General features: G+C 49.8%; 2 protein-coding genes across 7 annotated transcripts in view; one reads left to right on the forward strand and one right to left on the reverse strand.

Moving 5' to 3' along the window:
• CDH23 (cadherin related 23) overlaps positions 1-9,501 on the forward strand; it is a 391,288-nt gene extending 381,787 nt beyond the window's left edge. For 2 of the 5 annotated variants that reach the window (XM_039872055.1, XM_039872056.1), the window contains 15 exons: positions 565-756; positions 927-1,040; positions 1,712-1,841; positions 1,950-2,201; positions 2,281-2,442; positions 3,973-4,229; positions 4,586-4,683; positions 5,092-5,212; positions 5,295-5,374; positions 5,513-5,553; positions 5,712-5,772; positions 6,272-6,401; positions 6,584-6,706; positions 7,078-7,182; positions 8,040-9,501. In XM_039872055.1, the coding sequence (XP_039727989.1) occupies positions 565-756; positions 927-1,040; positions 1,712-1,841; positions 1,950-2,201; positions 2,281-2,442; positions 3,973-4,229; positions 4,586-4,683; positions 5,092-5,212; positions 5,295-5,374; positions 5,513-5,553; positions 5,712-5,772; positions 6,272-6,401; positions 6,584-6,706; positions 7,078-7,182; positions 8,040-8,366 (2,193 nt within the window). In that variant the 3' untranslated portion in view covers positions 8,367-9,501. Of the gene's footprint in view, positions 1-564; positions 757-926; positions 1,041-1,711; positions 1,842-1,949; positions 2,202-2,280; positions 2,443-3,972; positions 4,230-4,585; positions 4,684-5,091; positions 5,213-5,294; positions 5,375-5,512; positions 5,554-5,711; positions 5,773-6,271; positions 6,402-6,583; positions 7,183-8,039 lie in introns of those variants that run through there. The other 3 variants (XM_039872057.1, XM_039872058.1, XM_039872059.1) reach the window with 2 other exon arrangements.
• Positions 9,277-24,993, reverse strand: part of PSAP (prosaposin) — a 30,736-nt gene continuing 15,019 nt past the window's right edge. Inside the window, exons 2-15 of one of the 2 annotated variants that reach the window (XM_039872060.1) lie at positions 24,244-24,377; positions 22,408-22,482; positions 21,795-21,920; positions 20,524-20,724; positions 19,974-20,117; positions 18,310-18,366; positions 16,449-16,457; positions 14,487-14,618; positions 13,031-13,126; positions 12,512-12,698; positions 12,269-12,426; positions 11,827-11,907; positions 11,416-11,523; positions 9,277-10,335 (exon numbers count right to left, since the gene is read on the reverse strand). In XM_039872060.1, the coding sequence (XP_039727994.1) occupies positions 10,300-10,335; positions 11,416-11,523; positions 11,827-11,907; positions 12,269-12,426; positions 12,512-12,698; positions 13,031-13,126; positions 14,487-14,618; positions 16,449-16,457; positions 18,310-18,366; positions 19,974-20,117; positions 20,524-20,724; positions 21,795-21,920; positions 22,408-22,482; positions 24,244-24,377 (1,544 nt within the window). In that variant the 3' untranslated portion in view covers positions 9,277-10,299. The remainder of the gene's footprint in view (positions 10,336-11,415; positions 11,524-11,826; positions 11,908-12,268; positions 12,427-12,511; positions 12,699-13,030; positions 13,127-14,486; positions 14,619-16,448; positions 16,458-18,309; positions 18,367-19,973; positions 20,118-20,523; positions 20,725-21,794; positions 21,921-22,407; positions 22,483-24,243; positions 24,378-24,993) is intronic. The other variant, XM_039872061.1, reaches the window with a different exon arrangement.

Raw genomic sequence — 24,993 nt, forward strand, 5'->3', positions numbered from 1 at the left:
GATTCAGGAAACTGGGGCTCAGAGAAGTGAAGTGGCATGTCCAGGTCACATAGCGAATTAATAACAGACTAGAACTCAGGTGTCTAGTCTGAATCTACTATGTCACCCTTCTAGCCTGTCCCTCATTTTCAGGTACCCCACCGGGTGGTGGATGGTGTTGTTTGAGGGTACCTAGAACTGTTCGGGGTAGCAGAGAGCAAGACACACCTAGAAACAGAGGATGGTTGTGGCCTCAGCTTTTGAATACCCCTTCTATCTCTAAAACTTAGCATACAATGGGTCAGAGAGATAAGGGTAGCCCCTGGAAGGGCAGTCACCTGAGACAGTTTCCAGAATGGTGGTTCCCAGGCTAGACCATCATTTGGGCAGTGGCCTTGGCTAGGAGTGGGGTGAGGGGATGTTCTAGCAGGTGCTCAGACTCCAGGAGAGTCCAGCCAGGCAGGCAGACATCTCCTAAGAATGCTGAAATGTGGCGGGGACATTATGCTACAGGAGGAGAAAGACTGAGAGCTCCATCAGACGCCCCAGGAGCCTCCCTCTCTTGCCCCCACCCCCTCCCCGCAGGAGATCCCGCTGCGCTCCAACGTGTACGAGGTCTATGCTACAGACAAGGATGAGGGCCTCAATGGGGCGGTGCGCTACAGCTTCCTGAAGACCACGGGCAACCGGGACTGGGAGTACTTCACCATTGATCCAATCAGCGGCCTTATCCAGACCGCGCAGCGCCTGGACCGCGAGAAGCAGGCGGTGTACAGCGTAAGGGGGCGGGGCCTGGCTCAAGGGGCGAGGCCAAGGGAGGAGCTTTCCTCTGGGCGCAGGGCCACCACCTCCCCACCTAGAATGTCTTTAAGAGTGGTGACCTGGCTCTTGGCGAGTGCCCGCCTGGGGCCCTCTGTTTCTTCCTCTGACTGCTCCTCCACCTCCAGCTCATCCTGGTGGCCAGCGACCTGGGCCAGCCAGTGCCATATGAGACCATGCAGCCGCTGCAGGTGGCCCTGGATGACATCGACGACAACGAGCCCCTCTTCGTGAGGCCTCCAGTGAGCTCTCACCCATCCCCTGCGCCGGTCTCGCCCACACAGAGACTCCCTGCCTGCAAGCGCACACGTGCACATATCCCCTTTACAATACACACACGTAGTTGCACACAGAAACCTACACACACTTCATAGAACAAATATGTATTGAGCAGCTACTATTTCAAGGCACTACACAGCAGACAAAAAAATGCCTGACTTCTGGAGCTGACATTCTAATTTTATACAATGTACACAGGAAGCCTGAAAATCAGCTCTACTTTGAGCTGGGGCTGAGCCCCTTGCGTGGACTCAGACTCTCTGACTTGGTTTTTCCTTCTTCTTTGCACATGGGATGTGATGTTCCCTGGAGACTGCGTGAGTGTGGGTGTGCACATCTCACATGCATATAAGAGAGTGTGACCCCCTCGTTCAAACATCCATTCAGGTGCTAGGGAACTTCAGAGAACACGCCAAGCCCAGCCCTGTCCTCATGGAGGATGTCACTGGGTGACATCCCTTACAGCAGAGCTGGGGGCTCCTAGGCTCAGCCTTTGCTCCCTTGAGGTTACAGCCTTTCTGCTCGCCCCGCAAGGTGTGCACAGTCGCAAAGGTCTTGCCTAGGGCCCTCCCGCAGGAGCTGGAAACAGGCCCCCTTTGGGCCTCCTGTGATGACATACCTCTCCCCTCTACAGAAAGGCAGCCCCCAGTACCAGTTGCTGACAGTACCCGAGCACTCACCACATGGCACCCTCGTGGGCAATGTGACAGGTGCTGTGGACGCAGATGAGGGCCCCAACGCCATCGTGTACTACTTCATTGCAGGTGGGTCCTGATGGGGCTAGTGCCCTACCTATGCTAGGGCTGGAGATGACCCCAATATGCCCCACCTTGACCCAGACCCCTCACCCTGTGTCTGGGTCCCACCTTCAGCTGGGAACGAAGAGAAGAACTTCCATCTTCAGCCAGACGGACGTCTACTGGTGCTGCGGGACCTGGACCGGGAACGTGAAGCTGTCTTCTCCTTCATTGTCAAGGCCTCAAGCAATCGCAGCTGGACACCTCCCCGTGGACTTTCACCAGACCTGGACCTGATCACTGACCTCACCCTGCAGGAGGTGCGAGTAGTGCTAGAAGACATCAACGACCAGCCACCGCGCTTCACCAAGGCTGAGTACACTGCAGGTGCAGGGACTGGAGCCTGGGCACAGGGTGTGGGGTGGCCCCTGCCTTACCACTTACGCCCACCTGCCTATTCCTTCAGGAGTGGCCACTGATGCCAAGATGGGCTCAGAGTTGATCCAGGTGCTGGCTCTGGATGCAGACATCGGCAATAATAGCCTGGTCTTCTATAGCATCCTGGCCATCCACTACTTCCGGGCCTTTGCCAACGACTCCGAGGATGTGGGCCAGGTCTTCACCATGGGTAGGTAGGGGCCTGGTCACACATGAATGGCTTCCAGCCAAGACCTCTGTCACTGCACGGACTGTATCTGGAAGATATGAGGGTAGTCCGTGTAGGCACCATGGGGTGCGGGTGGCCAGCTAGCCAACCATGTCAGTCCTTTCATCTACCCATCCATCCATCCGTCATTCATCCATTCAGCCAGTCAGCCATCATTTGTTAATCCTTTTATTTATCCACCTATCCATATCTACATCTACCCATCTACTTCCTTCTTTGTGTCTTTCTTCTTCCCATTTCCTCTTCTATCCATTATTTATCCCGCTATCCACCCACCCATTCATCCATCTGTTCCTCTTTGCTCTCATACGTACATTCATCCACCCATCAACCCACCCGTCCACTCATCTTCCCATTCTCCTTTCCATATATCCACTTGTCTTTCCATTCGTGCACCTCACCTTCCCATGTCAGGCACTGTGCCAGGCACCGGGGAACCAGAATTCAAAGAGCACGCTTCTATCTAAAGTGTGCAGTGTCTGCTTGTGTACTTGCCTGTGTTGATGGATGAGCCCCTCTTGGTCAGGTTCTAGAAGGTGTCCCAGTGGGTGTCCCATTACTTTACTTCTAGCCCTAACATCTTCCCTGCTCTTTTCTATCTGTAGGAGTCAATGCAGACTCCTTGGCCTGGCATTCAAAGACCAGGTCTTCCTCCTAATCCCCCTTGCTGATTCCTCATCCCCCTACTATCCTTAAGGGCCTTGTGCTCAGTCAAGCTGAACGCACATTCCTTCAGCCTGCTCTACACCATCCCCCTGCACCTTGATCCCTTTTCTTCACTTCCTGAAAAACCATCTTGACCTTCACCTCTGCCTTTGGATATATTCTCCCCAACCATCCTTCAAAATCTAGTTGATATGCCACCTCCTCCAATCACACAACCAGACACCATCCCTTGGTCCTCTGAGCTCTCTCTGCTTTTTATTTTAATGAACTAAAATACAGAAGGGCTAAGTAGCTTGCTAAAGGCCACACAGTTATAAAAGGGCAGTAAACCCAAGTCTATTGTCTTCTAAGAGAACACTGGGCTGTACATCCTGAGGTCGTCTCCCTACTGTGATTATTGAATTCTGAAATACTGAGTATGAAAGAGAGACACCGAAGGGGCTCAGAAGTGTCCATAGCACTCCAGCAGGGGGCACCAGAGTCTCAAACTCTTCATCCTTGGGCCGGCACAGCCCACAGTTGTGTTTTGTTGACTATGCAGAATGTTTAAATAAAAACTTAGGTCAATAGTTAAAAATCAGGAGGGTTCACTAGAAATCTCTAGAGGAGATGCAGGTCTGGCAGTACAAGCTGTACTCTCTCCTGACAGTAGTCAAGCTGAAGCCCTCCCTGGGCTCTGCAGACATCTGAGTTCTCAGTTGCTGCAGGCCCATGTGGTCTTCCCTTGGTATGTCACTTGCCCCTGGACCTCACCCCTTCCTAGAGGATTCTGGGACACACGAGGCGGGCCCTGAGCTGCTCCTAACCTGTGGGCTTTTCCTACAGGGAGTGTGGATGGCATCCTACGCACCTTCGACCTCTTCATGGCCTACAGCCCCGGCTACTTTGTGGTGGACATCGTGGCCCGGGACCTGGCAGGCCACAACGACACGGCTATCATCGGCATCTACATCCTGAGGGATGACCAGCGCGTCAAGATCGTCATTAATGAGATTCCTGACCGCGTGCGTGGCTTTGAGGAGGAGTTCATCCGCCTGCTCTCCAACATCACCGGCGCCATCGTCAACACCGATGATGTGCAGGTGCCCATGGAACCCACACTGGGGCTGGGGGCAATGGAGGGAGAGGGGCACTAGGCCACAAGGAGGGACAGGGCATTGTGGAGAGGTCCCGGCTGTGAAAGGGGTTGTATGCCCTTCAATCACTTCTTAGCTGCATAACATTGGGGAAGTCCTTCCAGATCTCTGGGCCTCACTTTTCCCAGGGGGCTAATAATAGTGCCCGGTACAGCGCTGTGAAGTGATGGTCACTGTGCTTCGTCCTCAGTGAGCACTCAGTAGTGATGGGTTTATTGGTAAGGCAGGGTAGGAGGAGCTCCTAGCCCATCCCAGCCCATCCTTTGCCCCTGCCACACACTGGGATGCTCCTTCTCGCCTAGTTCCACGTGGACAAGAAGGGTCGGGTGAACTTCGCACAAACAGAGCTGCTCATCCATGTGGTGAACCGTGATACCAACCGCATCCTGGACGTGGACCGGTGGGTGGGGGCCTGTACTCAGACTGTTAGTCTGCCTCCCTGCCCTGGAGTTGGGGAGGAGACCCACCAACAGAGGCACAGACAACACCATCAGGCCTGCTGTGCGGGGCTGTCCCCCAGAGGTGGGCAGGGCTAGCAGAACACAGTTAGTCCTGCCCCCTCTGAACCTTACTCTTCCCATCTGTAAAATGGGAGTATTACACTGAATGTGAGGATCAAACAAGATCCTGTATGAAGGGATGGTGAACCCTGTAAGATACAAAGCTGGGTGGGCTTTAATCTCTCAAGGCTTGGTGGGGAGGGTGAACTTTAGGGGTCCGAAGTGAGAGCTGGGCAGACTGGCCTGACTGGGGAAAGCTCTTGGGGGATGGCTAAGGATGAGGGCTAAGGTCTCTGCCCCTTGCCCAGGGTGATCCAGATGATTGATGAGAACAAGGAACAGCTGCGGAACCTTTTCCGGAACTACAATGTCCTTGATGTGCAGCCTGCCATCTCTGTCCGGCTGCCCGATGACATGTCTGCCCTACAGGTACCCCTGGTGGTACTCCTCCCTCAACCCCCTCTCTGCCCTGGATGCTCTCACCTGCTCACGCCTGGCCCTGTTTCCCCAGATGGCAATCATTGTCCTGGCCATTCTCCTCTTCCTGGCCGCTATGCTCTTCATCCTCATGAACTGGTACTACAGGACTGTGTGAGTTATCCCTATCCCCCTGCCCTGAGATTGGCTGACCAGTCCTGCTCCTGCGACAGATATGAAGGCAGGCAGGGCCCTGAGATGCCAGCCTAGCCCCAGCTTCCCTCACCAGCCCCTCTGTCTGCTTCTCTCCAGACACAAGAGGAAGCTCAAAGCCATAGTGGCTGGCTCGGCAGGTGAGCAAGAGCTGTGATGTGTGGGGAGGTGAGAGGCAGGAGGGGTTCCTGGAGAACCTGAGTGCTTGCCCAGGCCCTAGAAGGCCCTGGACCAGTCCAGGTTCCCAGGCGCTGTTGGGGCGGCCACCTCCCTTCCATGTCCCACCTGCTCCCTGCAGGGAATCGTGGCTTCATTGACATCATGGACATGCCCAACACCAACAAGTATTCCTTTGATGGGTGAGTGGGGTCCCGGAGCCCTACCTGGTGCACTTTGGGGAGGCCTGCCAAGGACCAGCTGGGTTGGAGACTTCCATGCTGCCTCCCAAACAGTGAGGGAACCGCTGACTAGCTGAAACCTGGGGTGTGTGTGCCCCCTGGTGGTCCAGCTACCCCTCTCTACTCTCAAAACCCCTGTCGCAGAGTTGGGCTCCCTACCCTCTAATAGGCCCCCAGGTTCCAGGGGGCGTTGGCTTTAGTCATTGGGTACAGGGCGAGGCTTCCAAACCAAAGCTGATCCATATTGACATGTCCTGTTCTGGATCTAGTGGGATCCTAGAGCAGGGGACGCACTCACAAGTGTCATGGATAAGGGGCCTACTTATGGTCCCTAACTCCCTGGTTCTATGAAAGGCACTGCAGTTGGCCAGGGAAATGGGCAGGGATGAGAGATGAGGCTGGTGGGGCATTTGTCCACTTAAGCCTTCCCTCCTCCCGCTACCCTACTCCCCACTTACAGGGCCAACCCAGTGTGGCTGGATCCTTTCTGCCGGAACATGGAACTGGCTGCCCAGGCTGAGCACGAGGACGACCTGCCGGAGAACCTGAGTGAGATCGCTGACCTATGGAACAGCCCCACCCGCACCCACGTGAGCCAGGGCCAGAGCCGGGGGCAGGGGTGGACGATCAGAAGGGATGGGATAGAGGTAGGGTAGATCTTCACCACCACTGGCCAAGGAGCTGAGTTCTCTGGCAAGTGGTCCCCTACCCTGTATGTGTGCATGTGTGTGTGATGTCTGCATCCGGCCCGGCTAATGTCCCCTCTCCCCAGGGAACTTTTGGGCGTGAACCAGCAGCAGTCAAGCCTGATGATGACCGGTACTTGCGGGCAGCCATCCAGGAGTACGACAACATTGCCAAGCTGGGCCAGATCATTCGGGAAGGCCCCATCAAGGTGAGTCCTCCCTATAGGCTCCTGCACCCAGAGCCCTGGCTGAGCTCGGACCCCCTCCAGAGGATGCAGGGACAGGGAAGATACTGGGAAAGAGCTTTCTTCACCTCCAGGCTCAACTAGACCTGCCCTCCACTGGGGCGAGACCACCAGGGCAGTGAAAAGGGCCTGGGCACCAGCACTGACCAGGAGCTGCTTCAGCCCACAGTGGCCTTTGGGCCACAGCTCCATTGTGAGCTGTCACCAGGCTCTGTTCCTGATCCTCTACACTAGAATTAGAGGCCTTTGCCTCCTCAAGCCCATCAGAGTTATGGGAGTGAGTGAGGGGCGGGTGAGGGCCATGGTGGGGGGGGCTAACCGTTTCCCTCCCCCAGGGCTCGCTGCTCAAGGTGGTCCTGGAGGATTACCTGCGCCTCAAAAAGCTCTTTGCACAGCGGATGGTGCAAAAAGCCTCCTCCTGCCACTCCTCCATCTCCGAGGTAGCCGGGCGGGCAGGGGAGCTGTGTGCCGTGCCCCAGCCCTGGGGGTGCTCTTTCTCTCTCACTCTCCTGCTGCCCTCTTCCTAGTCAGTCTGAAGCTCGGCAGCCAGGGCCAAAGAGGGCAATCGGTAGGGGTGCAGGAAGTCAGATAGCAGGTTCTGCTGTGGGCTTTCCCAGGGATGGGGTAGGCAATGAGACAGTGTTTCTCAGATTTGAGGAACCCCAAGAAGATACCTTTAAAGGGTGATGTCATTTAAAGAAACTGGCTGTAGGGTCAAGTAGGGTCTACATATGTTTGTTTGCCTGCAGTAATACGTCAGCACTTTAAAAAGTCAGACTTTACCTAAAAACCCAGATTACCAGCTGGGCCGACATCCCCAACTGGAATAGGCTGAAGCCGAGTTCCACACAGGACAAAAGCGCCATTTGTGAGTCTCCACTACACCCTATCGATCCTCTCCAACTTTACCTGTGGATACTTTAGGCCAGCCACAACGAGGGTTGACCCTGCTTGGTAATAAACCCAGGTAGAGTTGCATCACGGGATCTTTATAGATCATCAAAGCGAAAACAAAAAATTAAAGATTCTCATAGGAAGTCCAGATTCATGGGAACACACGTGTAACACTGTCAAGTATCCACGGCTTCCCTTTGCACCCAGTTTGAGAAACACTGTTAGAGGCTGGACAGGGCTGCTGCAGCACCAGCCCAGGGTCTCTCGTGTGCAGTGTGGAAGAAACAGGCACACAGCACGTGGGACTCTGGAGCCACCCACCTGCTCACCCCTTGGGCATAGCCCTGAGTACGTGGGGGGACCCTAAGCCATTGGTGGGGTGGGGGGTCCTGGCCTCTTGCAGCTGATCCAGAGTGAGCTAGAGGAGGAGCCAGGGGAACACAGCCCGGGTCAGGGCAGCCTGCGCTTCTGCCACAAGCCTCCGACAGAGCTCAAGGGGCCGGATGGAATCCATGTGGTGCACGGCAGTACGGGCACGCTGCTGGCCACGGACCTCAACAGCCTGCCTGAGGATGATCAGAAGGGTCTGGGTCGCTCGCTGGAGACGCTGACCGCTGCCGAGGCCAGTGCCTTTGAGCGCAATGCCCGCACGGAGTCCGCCAAATCAACGCCCCTGCACAAGCTTCGAGATGTGATCATGGAGAGCCCCCTGGAGATCACGGAGCTATGACCATCCGTGGGGCTCCTCACTGGTGTGAGCAGCGCCTGTCCCCCACCCCCTCCCAGGGCAGAGGCAGGGGCAGGACCATGGGGTGTAGGACCATGGGTGTGGGCCCCTCCCCCAGCCAGCCCTGGGCTCACAACCCTGAGTTGGCCTAGTGGTGGCAGCCCACCTCGGCTACTCAGATCCTCTTCTGCCAGACGCTCATTCAGCATCTGATCTCTACCTTCACAAAATTTGTTATTTTTTTAAGAAAACCAAAAACATTAAGCGTCTAATGATGAGGTAAGGAGTGTCCCTGGGGACCCAGGAGTTTAAGGACCAGCTCAGCCCAGGCTGAGTGGAGAAGCCAAGCAGGCCCTCCCTTTCCCACCGGTCCTCATCCCCTGCCTGGCCTTGACTCCCTGACCTCGAGTCCCACTGCATTTTTGCCACATCCCTGGCTGGACATCCAGGTAGGGGCAGTGAGTGATCCCTGCCTCTCTACACACCGACAAGGTTAACATCCATGACCCGTTCTCTCCATTTCACTGGCTTCCCAAACGTGCCCGGCTCATAAAGAGAAATGACTGATGTTCCCTTGGGTTTTGAATGTAGAGTGTTGGTGTGTATTTTTTTTAAATTAAGTTATTCCCTCAATATTTTCCCCTTGGTTTGTTTAACTGGTACTCACTGAACGTTTCTGGAATGGTCTGAATTTTAAAAGAAAAGCAACTCACAAGGAACCAGCAGTTCGCTCTGGTGAACTACCACGTGGCTGGCCTCGGAGGGAGGGAGTGGGTTGGTGAAGGGCACAGCAGATCTGCACCCAGCCTGGCCCCAGGTAGCTCAGGAGGGACCAGAAGAGACTTTCTTCACCCACTTCATTCTCTGGCCAAGAACCCAAGCTTCTGGCTGAGTTGTCACAGAAATGCTCAGGTCTAGTTGACAGACTTTATTGTTAAATCAGAAACTTTAGTGCAAAACAAAAAATCATTAAGTCCATTTAATAGCAACTGCAGGTCTTGCTGTCTCTTGGCAACCAGAAATGGAACAGAAGATTCGGCCAACGAGAGGAGAGGCAGCAGCCAAGGCCCCTGGACAGCACAACCAGCAGACCCTCTACTTGGAAGCCAGAGGGTCAGGATCTTGTCATCCACATTTATTTTAAGGTCAAAAAGAACATCTATGAAATGGGTCCAAGGTGAGGGGCTATCACTGCCTAGAACAATGATGGGCTCTGGGCAGCAGTGCAGAGGCACAAAGGAGGCCTCAGCAGTCAGGCAGATACAGAGCAGGCATGAGGCGGTCACCACTGTCCACACACTCACAAAAGCCAAGCCCACACAACCTCCCCCTAGAGTTAGCAGGCTGCATTCAGGCAAATGTTCTCCCTCCCCACCCCCCAAATCCACAGAACCCCAAACAAGGCGTCACCAGGAAAGAAAGCAAGCTGGATCAAAGGTTGGCCCAGGTACACTGAACCCCACCCAGGGCTCCTGAGCAGCCGCTTCCAAAACTGTTACAATGTGAACTACATTGTTTAAAAAGCCTGATTATTTTGAGCCTCTCATCTTTCATACAAAACTGCCTGTTTTGCTTCTCTATATAGCAGCCAACAGGCCCAGGAAGAGCAGAGGTCCCTCCTTAGAGTAGGCAGAGGCCTCAGAAGCCGGCCAGCATCTAGAGCCCCCTCCTCCTCCAGGTAACCACCATGCAAAGGCAGGCTAAAAGACCTGCAGGGCGCAATACGTCATTACCCATCTAGCAGAAAGAAAAGGGACACTGAAGCAGCTATGTCAGCGGTTAGGCACCTCCCACACTGACAGCAATGCTACAATAAGGGAGATAAGAGAGTGAGGGAAAGGGAGGCCTATTTGTTTTTTTAACAAAGTTAACAGATCTGTGTTTGTTCCACCAAACAATTAAGATGCTGTGGTTTCTCCAAGATGGAACATTCTTTCTAGTTCCACACGTGACGTTTGCAATGCTCAACGGCCTGAAAGGAGAGAGAAAAACGGGTTTAGTCTTCACTATGACAAACTCCTTTCCTGGCCTAGTCATGCATCAGACATCACCCCAACAATGGGACCTCTCCATCTTGCCCTAGGTCAGCTGGACCGCATCAGACACTGAAGTCTCAGGACAATATCAATTAAAACCAGGGAGCATGTGGCCAGTTTGGGGGACTTGTAAGGCAAGTATCCAGAGCAGCAGCTACAAAGCACTCTATAGTGTTTTGCAGACAAGCACCCATGCAGGTAGGGCCCAGAACTCCTTCATCTAGTCACATGCCTAAGTCCCAGTGCTCAGCTGACAGGCTGCGTGGAGGCCCACAAGGCAGAACTCACCCAAGAGTCAGAGGTGCACACCAGCTTGGGCCTTAAGAACTAGACCCACAGGCACATTTACCCAGGACAGTGGAAGAAACCTATTCCACCACTGACCATGCTATGCGGTGGGGGTGATGGCAAAGATGGGCTAGATATGGCTGGGATGGGCCTCGCCAACCCCTCCCTGGAGTGGTCCAAAATGATGCAACATCCCCAACACCAACGCAGTCAGGCCCCACTGGTCACGAGGAAGAAAAAGTTGTGCAAAGGAACGTTAAGTAGCAGGCTAGTCCAAACATCCCCACCCAGGAAAGCAGCAGGGCTACCCAGCCAGGACAGTGCCATAGCACACTAAGGCAGCCGGGCAGATACAAAGTGACCCCAGAGGAGCATGAGGACTTGGGGAAGAACTGAGGCAATGAATCCCTTGCGCAATCCCTGGGGTGACCTCGTGCTAACGTGACCCTGTCACAAGGGAACTGGGGGCAAACCCGAGAAAGCAGAAGCAAAAAAATTATTCAAGAACATCCACCTCAGCTTTCAACTCTCAAAGACAAAAACACAGTTAGCCCTGCCTTCACTGGGGCAGCCATGAGTAAGCCTAATGGTCTCTCTTGGCCTCGGTTTTTTCACTAACATAAAGACAGGGTAGAGAGCCAGGCACTGAGGCTCCTATTAAAACATGATTCTCAAACGAGCTGCCGCCGGGTAAGGCAGGCCTGGGGAGCAGCTATTGAGCTACTCACGTTGCACAAGGTTGCTGCCTCCATGTTCTGGCACCAGTAGCTTGGGCCCCAGACACACTTCTCCGTTCCCAGAAGAGGCTTCCGGGCTGCAGGGCAGACTCCAATTTTCTATATGGTGAATAAAAGGTGAAAAGATTGGGGAAGAATTAGGTCCACTCACCTAATCCTTTACAAAACAGATTATCAGCTTCTAGAAGCAGCTAGAATCAGAGCTCTGATATGCATGTTCAATAAAGATCAGAGTTGCTAAGTGAAGTGGTGGGGTCTACAAGCCTGATTCTCCAGCTTCCTGGCTACCACGCCCCATCCCTGGAGACTCTGCCCCACGGCCAAACATCTCATTCCTTCCTGGGTCCCCGCCACCTCCCAGGTTACACTCCCCGAGAACCCACACCGCCCAGCAGAGCTCACCGAGCACACGAAGGACGGCTCCATCACTTCCACCAGGATTTCTATCAGCACAGGCTCGTACTCACTCACAAACTGATCACACTGGGAAAGATATGGGTCCAGGTCTAGGTGTGTCCCAGCAGATGGGGACATAAAAGGGAGGCGGGGGGCACTGGACATACTATTTTTAAGAATTCCTGACACTGCCAGCCCAGTGGCCCCAGGGCCTCACCAGATGCCCCACCCACCCACATTTGGCCTCTTTTGTTCAAATTGTTTTCTCCCAGTGGCTCCATTTGAGCCCACAGATCCCCTATGAGAAAATCTCCCTGGATTCCATGCCTAGAGGCAGAAATGGCTGGTTTTCCCTCAAAACTTCAGTCATGATACAATCAATGAACAACCCAGCCTTTGCATTCCCCAGGCAGGTTCTGATTCTGGCCAAAGGCAGCCCAGGGCATACCTGCTTCTGGTATGGGTCTGGCAGGAAGCTGCAACCTTTCTCGAGAGCAGCCAGAATCTCCTGCTTCGTGCTATTTTTCTCCAGGTTGTGGTCCAAATAGCCAACCAGCTTCTTGCATATCTCACAGAAGCCACCATCCTTCTGCTGAGTCACATGTGCTATGCAAGAGGACACAAGCTCAGTGGTGGCAGGGCCCTCCCAAACCTCAGGGGGCTCGGCCAGCCTCACCCCCACTGGGCTCACCAGTCAGTGCAGGCAGACCCTGGGAGGTGCAGAGATGGAGCATGCTGCACACCAACTCAGGGCTCGCCTCCTGCAGGAGGATCGACAGGATGGAGCTGCCGTAAGTGTCCACCACCTCTTGGCACTCTTCAGACATGGATGCAGGCAATTTTGAGCACACTTGATCCAAAGCGTGAATTATTTCTTCCTGAAACACAAGAGAATCACGTGGGAAGATAGGAGGCTAGATGGGGTGGGAGAGATTCTGAAAACACTAACATAACCAAGAAACTAGTCAACAGCAAGACGCTGTTAAGTCCTGCAAAAGACTACAACTACAAAGCAAGGCGAAGTGGCCTCCTCCAGCCCCAACCCAGAAAGGTCCACTGGCAGAAAGTGGCAGTACATATTCCCAGGCTGGTGTCCAACACCAGCTATGGCCAAGCCCGCCTCTTCTACGGGGTTCTCCCGCTAGGCCATTCTGGCTCAAGGGACAGGACTCCCTCTGCTGGGAGGGTCGCATTCTGCAAATCCACATACCTCGGTCTTGTTGTTGTCAATCATCTTAACCACCTCCTTCACCACATATTCACACAACTCACAGTAAACATTAGACTTCGCCTGGACCAGGTCCTTCTGTTGAGAGGGCAGAAGGAGAACACCTGAATGCTGATACCCTCACCTCACCCCTTGGTCTTGCTCCTCCAAAGGAAAGGAGACACAGATGCCAGGGATGAGTTAGCATTGCAAAGAGCCACTTCCTTTCGATGTGTGGCTTACTCTCAGTGTCTAGGTTCTAGTCCTTCCTGTTTTTATGGGGTGTGAGACCCATCCCTTTCCCCAATCCTCTCTCATCACCACCGCCTCCCGTCACCCCACCCCCTAAAAACCAGGAAACAGAAGCAGTGAAACTGTCCCCCCACTCCACAGAGCTGTCCACGTGATGTGTTTGGTTACAACCATTTCATCATTCAGCATTCGCCTTGGAGAGGTGGACGGAAGAGCAGCAACTAAGTGAAGATCCACTATTTACTATTTAGAAGATATTTCAGGTCTGTTCTTGAGTTTCAAGTGTCATTAACACCTAAAATTGCTTTTCTAGAGCCTGTCTTTAAAAATCAGTACTGTTGAATAGGCCCTTCTGTGACAATGGAAATTTTATCTCTGCCATCACATACAGTAGCCAATAGCCATATGTGTCAACTGAGCACTTGAAATGTGGCTAGTGTAACCAAGGAACTGAATTTTTTAAAACCCTGTCTTATTTAAATTTAAGTAGTCACATGTGGCTAGAGTATAAGTGATAACTCTCCACTTCCTCTGGCCATTACTTCAGTCAGCAGGGCCTAGGAGCGTCTCAACTCCTAGGATGAGAGGCAGGCAGCAGAGTTTCCCTGACTCTGACCCTTCCTGTGGTCCACACACTGCACATGCTGAAAGAAGGCAGCAGAGGGAGAAGAGACAACTAAAAGACAAATAACTTGGGAAGGTCTGGAACAAGCAAGGCATGCATGTGCCATGTGATAAGACATCACATGGCCTGGGCCCATGAGAACTAGACTGCAAGGACACAAGGACAATTCTGTTCACCACCGTAGGTGAGCTGTTCTCAGTCTCGATCTCTAAAACACTGCCCAACCCATAAGAAGTGCTGAATATAAACTGATTATGGAATGAAGGAGGATCTTCAAGCGAAGAGCGCTGGGAAAACAAAATGGACACCCATGCATGCACACTCAGAGGCTTCTGGGGTGTTCTAGGAAAATCGAGTTTGTACTATGGCTACAGTGTGGAGAAGGATGTGGGAGAAGCCACAGAGGGCACCGCACTTCAGAAAAAGTTAGGCTGGAGCCAGGCACTGAAAAATGATCTTGAATACAGTGCTAAAAAGGTAAAATACGGTGTAGACTCGATCCCATGAGCACTAGAGTTTATAATTATTGAAATAAATGTACTCAATACAACCTTGGCCAGTTCAAAACAATCATACAGATACCTTAATGGGCTCTACCAGTTCCAGGGCAGGGATGACATTCTCCGAGACCACTCTGGCGGGGATCAGAGGCTGCATGGGCATCTCCTTCACCTGGTCACAGAACCCAACCAGACCACAAATCTCCCTGGGTTGCTGAAGAGAACATAAAAAAAGCAGTCAGATACAGGCCTGCACCCACCATTCCTGTCTCACCCTCTACACACAAATGTCAAGGTGCTGCACCTTGGTCCCAACATCAAGGGCTGACTGCCCCCCGACACACACAGGCAAAGATTCCATACTAAATCTAAAGGGGCTCATGCATATGCAGAGGGACCAGTTTCACATGGGGGAGAAGGCCAAGGCCACACAAAGCACTGAAGGGAGATCAGACAAAATCACTGTCTCTGCTCCAACCAAGGAGCACACTCTGGGAAAGTGAGACTCCTGGCACTTTTAAGAAGTAATCAATCATCTCCAAGGACACTGGTCTGCTCTAGAACCTGCTTTTCAGTTGAGCTGGTTCACTCAGTAGGAAGTTCTATGTTCTTTCTAGAGAAGGAACCTCTATGCTCATAAACTAATAGAAAGCCAAATGTGTTAGAAATAAAACCACACCAGATCTTTCAGTGGCAGGACCATTTAAAATGATGCATTAGGAACAAATGTTGGCTTTTTTAAAAACCCACATCCTACATTCACAATTGCACACAGTACACACGAAAACCCAGTCCCCGAAACTAATGAATCCTTTCAAGTCACAAGGTCTCCAGATTGATCCCCTTTCCCAAACAGAAACCAAACCACAGAGAACTAGATACCATTTCACCATATGATAGCCAAGAGCAAGAAAAGTATACATATTCGTAAACCAAATGGCAACCAGCACCTAGCTCTGGGCCTGATGGCATTTGCCTCCCACCACCAAACCATAAAGCAGCGGGAACAGGATTGCTAAAAACAAGAACTGTTAAGGGAAGAGACCTAGATAGACCACAGCCATGGTTCATCTTGTTTCAATACTGAGAAGGGTCTAGAATTAATTAAGGTTGGGGAAGTCTGATAGTATATCCTAAGTATCCAGTCTTTGGCACATTTTAAAAATGGAGGGAAAATAAGAATGGAGCCAAAGATACAGCAAGTTTTTAGAAAAAAGACAGATTCACGAGGTGTATGGCTACTTTGTCTCAGCTTTGTTCTACTAACTCCAGCTTTGTGGAGCCTAAGTGAAAATTCAGATACTTCGGCCTAAGTCCTCTCCCACTAGACTTCAAAATACCTTTGAAAAATATTTAGTTACAGTGCTCAGAAGGGGGCAGTGCTCAGTACAGCCCCCAAAATGGCTCACGAATTCTGTCTGAGGGCTCAGTGGCCCACTTTATGCCACAAGTGGCATAGCTCTCAAGTTGTCTGAGGTTGCTCCAGGACCCACAGCACCCCATCACCCAGAGGGGCAGAAGCCACAATCAAGAGATTGTTTCCAATTCTCTGGATCCAGCAGAGAGGGAGCAGTCTGCTCACTATTTGCAAATATTTACTCATGCAGCAGAAGCATTTCTGGGGTTATGAAAAACAGGACTAAAGACATGCAGTGCTCTCTTGAGTCATGACAGAAACAAGGTGTCCCACCAGAAGTCAGGCCTACATGGATGGAAGCTAAGGCATCTCTGGCACCACCCGTGGTTCCCCATCACCACATCGGTAGTCTGCACGTGGCCAGCTGGGTGCTGATTTAGCCCAGAGCATAAGGCCCTGCTGGCTTCATTTTCTGGCCCCATGAAGGGGAGATGAGACCCCCATCACCTGTATCACAGAGGAGAGATGCAAAAGCTCCCCTGCCAGCCTATTAACACAGAGAGGGACCCTGCCTTTTGCAATCTTTCCTTGTATCTGTCAGAGCTAATCATGCCATACAAAATAAATGAGTAAAAGAGCTACAAGCAGCAGCAGACCACTAATACAAGCAAATTCCCCATCACATACCTGTTCCTGCTGTTGAACAAAAAAACAGGAAATCGAAGATGAAAATAAGAGAAAGGAAAGGACACAACAGTTAAGAAAAAAATTAAAATAACAGTCAAGCAGTTAACCAGGGGAAATACCCCTGCAGTCACAGATCGGCCACCTTGTTCCCACTACTGAGAGCACATGGGGCTCTAAAAACTACTGTGGCGCTCCTCAAGGGACAGGCCCCACTGTCCAGCTTGTGTATGCACCATCCCTGTGTCCCTGACACACCAAATCATGCTCCAAACACTGAGCAGCATGTCCCCGGAAAACACCGTTATGAAGGGCACTCCATTCTCAGAAACCTAACCCCACCCACCATGCCTGCAAGGTCCTCCCCTCAGGTTGGTGAAGAGCCGCAAAATGGAACAAGACACAGGGCTGCCCAAATTAGGAACTTTGTCCTTTGGTTCGGCAATTCCAGTTTTAAGTATCTACACTATGGGAAAAAAAAGAGATGTGCATATACATCTATTTGGCTATAAGGAAGTTCATCATGCTTTTCATCCCAAGGGCAAACCTAAAAACCACCTAAACATCCAGCCATTGAGGACTGGTTACATAAATTATGTTTTAGCCGCGCAGTGGAATATTATGCAGCCACTTAAAACTCACTTGTACAGAATATTTAATGACCAATTTAATTTTAGATGAAAAATGCACTACAACGTTTGTAGTAGGATATAAAATGTGATCCCACTGATGTTTTTTAAAACCCCAAATGACTTTTGATTTGGGAAGCACTATCTATATTTTCAAAGAATTTCTATGAAGTATAATTTTTACAGTGAGAAAATACTTTTTTTGTTAGCTATGGGGAAGCTTTAACTAGATCAAGTCACATCGAAGGCTTTTTTTTCCCTACCTTAGCTGCCTATCTTTGTAAGATGCCTGAGAACAAAGGTGGGGTGTGAATAATAATCCCAAATAAACTCTACTGTGACAGGATGGAGCCCTTGCGTGATGAAGAGCAGGGCCAGGGAGTAAATCTTTTAGGCTTTGTAGGCCATAATGTCTCAACTACTCAAGTATGCTGCTGTGGCACAAAATGGGCATTGTTATGTTCCAATAAAACTACAAAAACAGCCCCTGGTTAGAGAATAAACTCAAAGACTGTAGGCCAATCTCACCGTAGTGAGAAGTCAGCATGATAGACAGAAAAAAGTACAACTCACCCCTCAACCCCTGCAGATTAGGTCTTAGGAGGCCAGAGCATGTTCCCAATGGAATGATGCTTCAAACCACCCAACTCTGTGCAAATTATTTGCATGGAGCTGGCCAGCTGGCTTCCCATGATCTATACTTTCTAATAATGAGGGGATGCCCCTACCACCTGGATACATCAGAAGCAAGTCCGAGAGGTATGGGCTCAAGCAGCAGTGACAGCTAACACTGCTACAGAGTGCAGGACCAACTCTAAGGGGTGGGATTGTCCCCTTCTCAGAACTCAGGTTGCAACACAGCAATTCTCAGGCCTGATCTAGCTACAGAGCAGACTATTCTCATGAGCCCAGGGTAAAAACCAGATGCTAGAAATCGGATGGCCAGCTCACATATGCAGAGGCAAATGAACTGCCAGGAAGGCACCCAGGCAGTTGTGGGTGTCACACTGGGGGAGGCAAGGAGGAGGTACTGAGCTGTAAGTGGAGAGTCTGTGGGTCAAAAAGGGCTCATTTTGGCCCAGTTTAGTACTCAAAGGTAAAAAAAAAAAAAAAAAAGAGAGGGGTGGGAGGGTGGGGTGGGGGGTGGAACTAACAAAATATTTTTCAAAATTGCTGAAAATCACAAAATTTGAAACGAAGAAAAATGTTAACAAGGTGCTTTCCCTGCCACCTACCATATGCATCATCATTTGGATAGCAATTTCAGAATACTGGTTGACATAATTCTTGCACTGGGGGAGAGAGAAACAGGTTGTTAGTGAAACTGCTAATACACACCAAAAAAACAAACAACAAAAAAAACCAAAAAATCAGCACTTCCAGTCCCAAGAGTATTCTCGTGAATGTCTGCACTATTCAAGTTTTAATAAGCTAAAAATAGCAATTTGGTTATTTTATACCTTATGTGAAAAAACGTGTGTGCAAAAGGTGTCTTGAAAATGTTTTCCAAAGGCCCTTAAAGTCCTCCAATCGCCTTTTATGGCCCAAACTTGCCCCAAGGTCATCCAGCAAACTTATTCAGTGGCAATTTAGAGTGAGTGTGGCTATAAAGAATGCTGCTAGGAATCAAAGATTACTTTTCAAATCCATTCACACATTCTTGAACAGAATTATTAAGTTTAAATCCAGTAGATCAACCTGCCTATTGTCATACACATCTAGGTATTTCCTGTAGATCAGCAGTTCCCAACCTTTTTGGTACCAGAGACTGGTGCTCCTATGAGAATCTAATGTCTGATGATCTGAGGTGGAGCTGAGGCAGTGATACTAGCGCTGAGGAGTGGCTGCAAATACAGATGAAGCTTCACCAGTTCGCAGCTCACCTCCTGCTGTGCATGCAGCCTGGTTCCTACCAAGTCACTGACCAGTAGCTAGCAGTCCGAGGCCCAGGGTTGGGGACCCCTGCTGTAGACCCTCAGAGAATAGTTCTGGTAATTACTGGTCTGAGGCCCAGGGTTGCGGACCCCTGCTGTAAACCCTCAGAGAATAGTTCTGGTAATTATTGGAGTGCCTACACAGTGAGAAAACAAAAGGTAATACAACCACCCTCCAAGAGGGTTAAATTGGAGAAGCCGATTAACATAGCAATATGCAACGATACTTCAATGAGGCTAAGAGTCTCAAGCTTTCAAGAGAGTAAGTCGACAGAGAAGAACTCTTGACCCCCAGAGCCAGCCATTCCCATCTAGAAAGGCTGCTCTAAATCCCAGACCCATGGAGTCATTACAACCAGCTTCTCTACATCTAGTCTAGCAGGGGCTTTTCACTTGTCAGGCACTAAACTGGCATTTTGGTTTTACACACCAATCTCATGAGTGTGGTTAGTGTGAATAGAGTCCAAATAATGAAGCTCCCCCTAAGAGGCTAACAAAATAAGTTTCTGAGCCCCCACATCCACCAAGGTAAGGAAGGCATCCCAGGTGAACCTCCTGCAAGCCAGCCTGCATGGCTTCTCAGGGATGACAACCCTGCTGGCTGTGGGGAGAGCACACTTAGAATTATGAATATACAACAGTGAGGCTTCTAAAAATGGAGTGTAAGTGGTTCTAGTGTTGTTTCTTATATACGAGGTTACTGGGAGAAAAAGAAATCCTCACGAAAGTGGTCTCCTTCCACTCTTTTATAGCAAGAGTTTTGTTACATATACAAATGCAATTAACTCACAAAGTATTTAAATGCCTACCACCTATTCTGGCTGCTTTTTAGTTTAAAGGAAATGGGAGTTTGAACAATCTCTTCCTCAAAGCTCTTAGGTTAGAACTTAAAACAGTATCCCAGAAGTGAAGTTTTCTTGGTTCCCGACTCCTGTCTCCAGAGCCCATGAAGAGACAAGGCTTACCATGTCAGCCATGCCAGGCCCCAAGCGGTCACACTGCTCCCTGGCATGTTCCACCAAGGCCTCGACAAAGGTGGAGTTGGTCTTTACGGCAGTCTGGATGTCAGTCACCATCTGAATGCAGTCCTGGCAAACGTCCCCACCAGCCTACAGCGACAAGGGGCGGTTAGCTGTAAACACTGCATACACCTCTAATAACTAAGAGGATTCAAATTCCTAGGAAAAGTTCCTCACATGCTCACAACCACAGCACTAGGGGGTGACTCCCTGAACAGTTCCTAATGTGTTTTCACAGGCTCTAAAATCTCGACAGTTTTAAAATCAATTGGGCATTGATTTTAGTAAAAAGAGAAAAGGGGGGAAATCTTTGCATATTTTTAAAATCCTAGTCTTTTAATTTAATTTAAATATCTGGGTTCTTTAGAAACTATCTGAAGGCTGGCTGGTGTAAATGCCCCCAGTTTAAGAACCACAGACACACTGCTGCCTTCATATCTCATATTTAATCCAACCAAAAATGGAGCCCAGTGGCCAAGCTTACGCACTGCCTTACCTTAGGCTGGGGCTCGCTGCGGGGGCCATCCTGAGGGTAGAGGAGGAGGGGGATGTTGGCCATGAAGGGAGCCACAACCTCAGCCACGTCCAGTTCCGGGATCTTATTTGACTCAAGCTGTTTCTGGTGATTCAGCTCTGCCAGGTGCTTCTGAAGAGACTCACAGAGATTGAGAGCAGAGCAGACCTCCCCGGGATGGCTCTGGTGGGGAAAGAAGTCCAACTGGAAATCCTCTCCAGAGGAAAACAAAACAGGCCACCTGGTGCCTTTGAATCAGTCTCCTACCTTATCTTTTAGCTTGACTCGTGTATGCATATCCAGCTCACGGCATCTCAAACTAAACCAGCCAACCCTCTCCCCCTCCATCTCCATTTCAGCAAATGGCTCCACCACCATTCTCCCTGCGGGTCAAGCCAGAAACCCAGAACACATTCCTAACTCCTCCCTCTCCTGCACATCCCCTCCCACCATCAGCAAGTCCAGCCCACTTATCCTCTAAAACGGAATTTGCATCTGTCCATCTCCCCTGTCCCCAGCACATCTCACACCTGTCCTGCCAGCTTTCCCTCCTGCAAATCCCGATAGGTATGACCTAGACCAAACCCTTAGAAAGGTATGCATGATCATGGCATTCCTCTCCTTGAAGCTCTCCAAGGACTTCTCGCTGCACTCATAATACTTAAACATGGCCTAAAAGGCCTTGCAAGATGCGAGCCCCATCTTCCTCACCAAAACCTTGGTCCCATCTTGGAACAGTGACTCTCTCAGTTTTTTAAGCACCTATTCTTTCTTAAGATCTTTCCAAATTTCACAAACCTGGCCGTTGTTCATTGCTGAAAATACAACCTCTGGGACATGGTTTATGCAGAACAGATACTTATTAACTGAAAGTTGAGCATTCTTGTAGCTGAACCCACAAGTACATTCCCTGACTTACTCCTCAGGATAAAATCACAGAAACAAAATAAACGGCTTACTCAAAAGGACAGTTAAAGATCTAATTATCAAATCAGCACCTATAAGTGTTATGCCAGTTTACATTCCTTCAGTTTCTACAAGTTTCCATTTCTTGTACCCTCCTCAACCCTTGAAAGTTACAGCAGAGGGTCCTGCCATGCCAAAGCCATTTTGGATGTTAGAACTGCAGTAAGAGCTGTTGAGAAAACCTAAATCTATGAATGGACTTTCCATTTTAATCACTCTAATCTGGTCTGGTACCTCCCCTGGGCCCCATGAGTGCACTGAAGGAAGATCTATTCTCCACCATGTACCATTTGTCCTTTAATTAGGTCCAGGATGACTGGGAGGTAGGAATCCACGATCTCCTTGCATAAGGCAGACAAATTCGGCTTTGGAAGCCAGTCACAGGTCTTCTCCAAGTACACGAGGATCTCTTGCTAGAGAGAACACAGGCAAGGGTCAGATCAGCACTTCTCTACAAATGGGCTGAAAGCAAGAGGCCCTCAGGGCAAAAAAAATTGGAAGCGGGCAAGTAGGTGCCATGGCTCTGTCAGACCAGTGAGGCAAAGAGCAGACCCTCTCATTTGCAGTCTCACAGGCACAGGGAATCCCAAGCGGGAACAAACAGCCAAACGTACCTAAAGGTTAACATAATGTGATACAAAACCTCAGTCAACCTTAGACATGTAACACCTGGGGTGGGGAGAGCAAGCTAGGGCCCACAGCCTGGTTTTGTATGGCTTGTGGCTAAGAATGGCTTTAAAGGATGGGAAGAAAAACAATTATGTAACAGAAACAGTATGACGCTAAATTATTTCCTACCTGGCTTCCTTGTTAGATCCCCAGGTCACAGCTCTTTTAAGGACCTGATGCACGTGGCCACGTGGCCACCACTCACAGTCATACGTAATCGTGATGACTCACCTCAGTGGCATTGTCTTTCAACATGTTGCCAGCTGCGGTGATAACATCTTTACATACGTCGCAGGGAAGAGATTTCTAAAAGGAAAGAACATGAGGGAGAGAGATCTGTATTTGTAGGACATAACTCACACCATGCACAGCTGAAAATTCCCTTGACCTGTTTCCTATTTTATCTAACCAGGGATATGACTGTGGCCATGTCTGACACACCGGCGCATCCTGGTTCCCCAACCTAACAGAGGAGCACTGGGATGCCACAGGGGAAGGATTAGATGCGACTGACCAAAACAGTCTGTGCTTCTGTGGACAGACACCCTTTTCTTGCGCCCTTTACCCCTTAGTACCTTACTGCACATAATACAGGCCAAATTTCATATTAATGCTCACAAAAGCTCTGTGAGGAAACAGGCTCAGAAAGGTGAAAATCAGAGCAGCAGAAATCAGAGAAAATCAGTAATGCAATGCAACATCACCCGGGACCAATATCATTATCACAGAGTTAAAGGGGGTGGGGCAGGGAAACAAGCCCCAGCCAGACACTGGCACTTCTGTGTACTCACGCTGGCACTCCACCTACCTTGCACTAGTGCTATGTTCAAGTGGCGGCCACATGTCACCATGCCAAAGCTTATAGACATGACACCAGTCTTCTGATAAGCTGGATATCCAGGGCCCCACATGGGCCAGAGCCATGGAAAATCCAGTTGGTTCTCAAAGCTCTTGGGGAGCTCCCTTCTTGATGTCAACTGAATTTCGACCCATGAAGAAAAAACTAACATGTCTGGGTAAGATTGAAAAACACCTGTGAACTTAGCTGCCTTGAGAGAAACCAATTTGAAACTTTGGACCTAGTCAAGCTAATAATGCACATGGGCATAATCCTATCAAGAGACAAAGTTCTAAAGTCCTCACGTAATAAACATTCAACTCAGAAAGAAACAGTATTAAAAACAAGATCAGAAGTAAATTAGAAACCAAATCTGCAAGTAAGTGTGGCTCAGAGGGTGGCTGTCCCATAAATTCGGAAAATATTTCTAAAAGAGCAGTGTTATTTAATTAATTATTCTTCCTACTAAAGGACTACTAATAGCCACTCACAAGTTTTAGAACCTGAACTCCACTCAGTCAAACCAGGCCTGTACACAGGATGCAGCACATCCCAGAGCAAGCCAAGAGTATCTTCTGCTGCTGGCTGATGCAGCCAGCAAAGCTCGGGTGTCTCCTAAGAGGGTTCAGGTCATGATACACCTGAGGTTTGTCGTCTTAAGAGTATTCCCCATGAGTGTTAACGGCCCCACGTTAATATGTTATATTTAACATTGTTTAGATGAAAAATCAGTGATATCTTTTCCACTATGGTTATAACTGGAAATAAAATTTTAAATAACTGCGAAAGTTCTAGGGTCTAAATCAATGATCCCAAACAGGCAGAAAGAGGGAGAGAAAACATCAAAAAGGGGGGAATGATTTGAAAAGCTTAACATCAACTTTTTGAGTGAATGATGTGCCCAGTCCTGGGAATGGGAGCTGCGAACCTGCTGGTCCCTGATCTGGAGTGGAGAGCTGAGATCTGCAGAGGCCTGGAGGGCAGCATGGAACACACAGCAGAGGGCATGGGAGGACCTCATCCTATCTCTGTCACCAAGAGACTGGGAGACCTTGGGTTCTCCAAACTCCATTTCCTCTGGTAAAATGGGTACACTCACCAACGGGCCTGCCTCCCTCGAAGGGTTACCATGAGGAGCAAACGAGATGAGGCAAGAGAAAGTGCTTTGTAAATGGTGGTAGTTACAGACACCATGAAGGGATCTCGAGTTCAGAACTAATGGCACTCACCACTGTTGGCTTGTTCCAGACAGTCTGCAGGCAGTGCTTCACAGCCCCACAATCGGCCGCTGTCTTCACATTCTGGCACCACACTGCTGAGCCTCTGGTGCATTCTTCTAGGCCTAGGACAGGGCTGGCTAGAGCTAAAAGGCAAAAACAGTGTGAGGAGGTGGCTCATTTCCCACATACCAAGTCCACCTCACTTGTTTACCCAGGGTTAAGGGCTAGCCCTGGCATTTAGCTGGATACTCTGGCTTGGCCCCTCATCCAGTTTGTATGATACACAAACCACACAGAGGCAAGGCATCCAGACAAGAAGCTGTGTTGTCATATAAGACATGGGGCTGGAAGGGACTAATTTATCTGGTTTACTTTTTTCCTCTCAAACTATTGTTAAACAGTATCAGGGAGTATCAGGCCTTTTAACCTTTATAACCTTTCAAAAATTCCATGATGTAATGAAAGAAATCACAGGAAAAGAGACTGACTTCTATAAAAATACAGATTTTAACTTCTACAGGTAAAAAGAAAATTAGCCAGTTTTTTTTTAATCTGTAGGGGAAAACACCAAGATTCATATCCTTCTTACACAGAACAATGATTCTTAACATTCTAATAGATGAGCTCTTTTATAAACCTAATTATGTGAGTTTTTGCACATCGACAAGTTTACCAGCGAAAAAACAAGAACACATAATCCACTTTGATATCATGAAGTAAACATGTGTCCACTCAAAACCAGATTCGATGCATCTCATC

Source organism: Pteropus medius, unplaced genomic scaffold (assembly GCF_902729225.1).
Source record: "Pteropus medius unplaced genomic scaffold, Ma_sr-lr_union100, whole genome shotgun sequence".
Lineage (NCBI taxonomy): Eukaryota > Metazoa > Chordata > Mammalia > Chiroptera > Pteropodidae > Pteropus > Pteropus medius.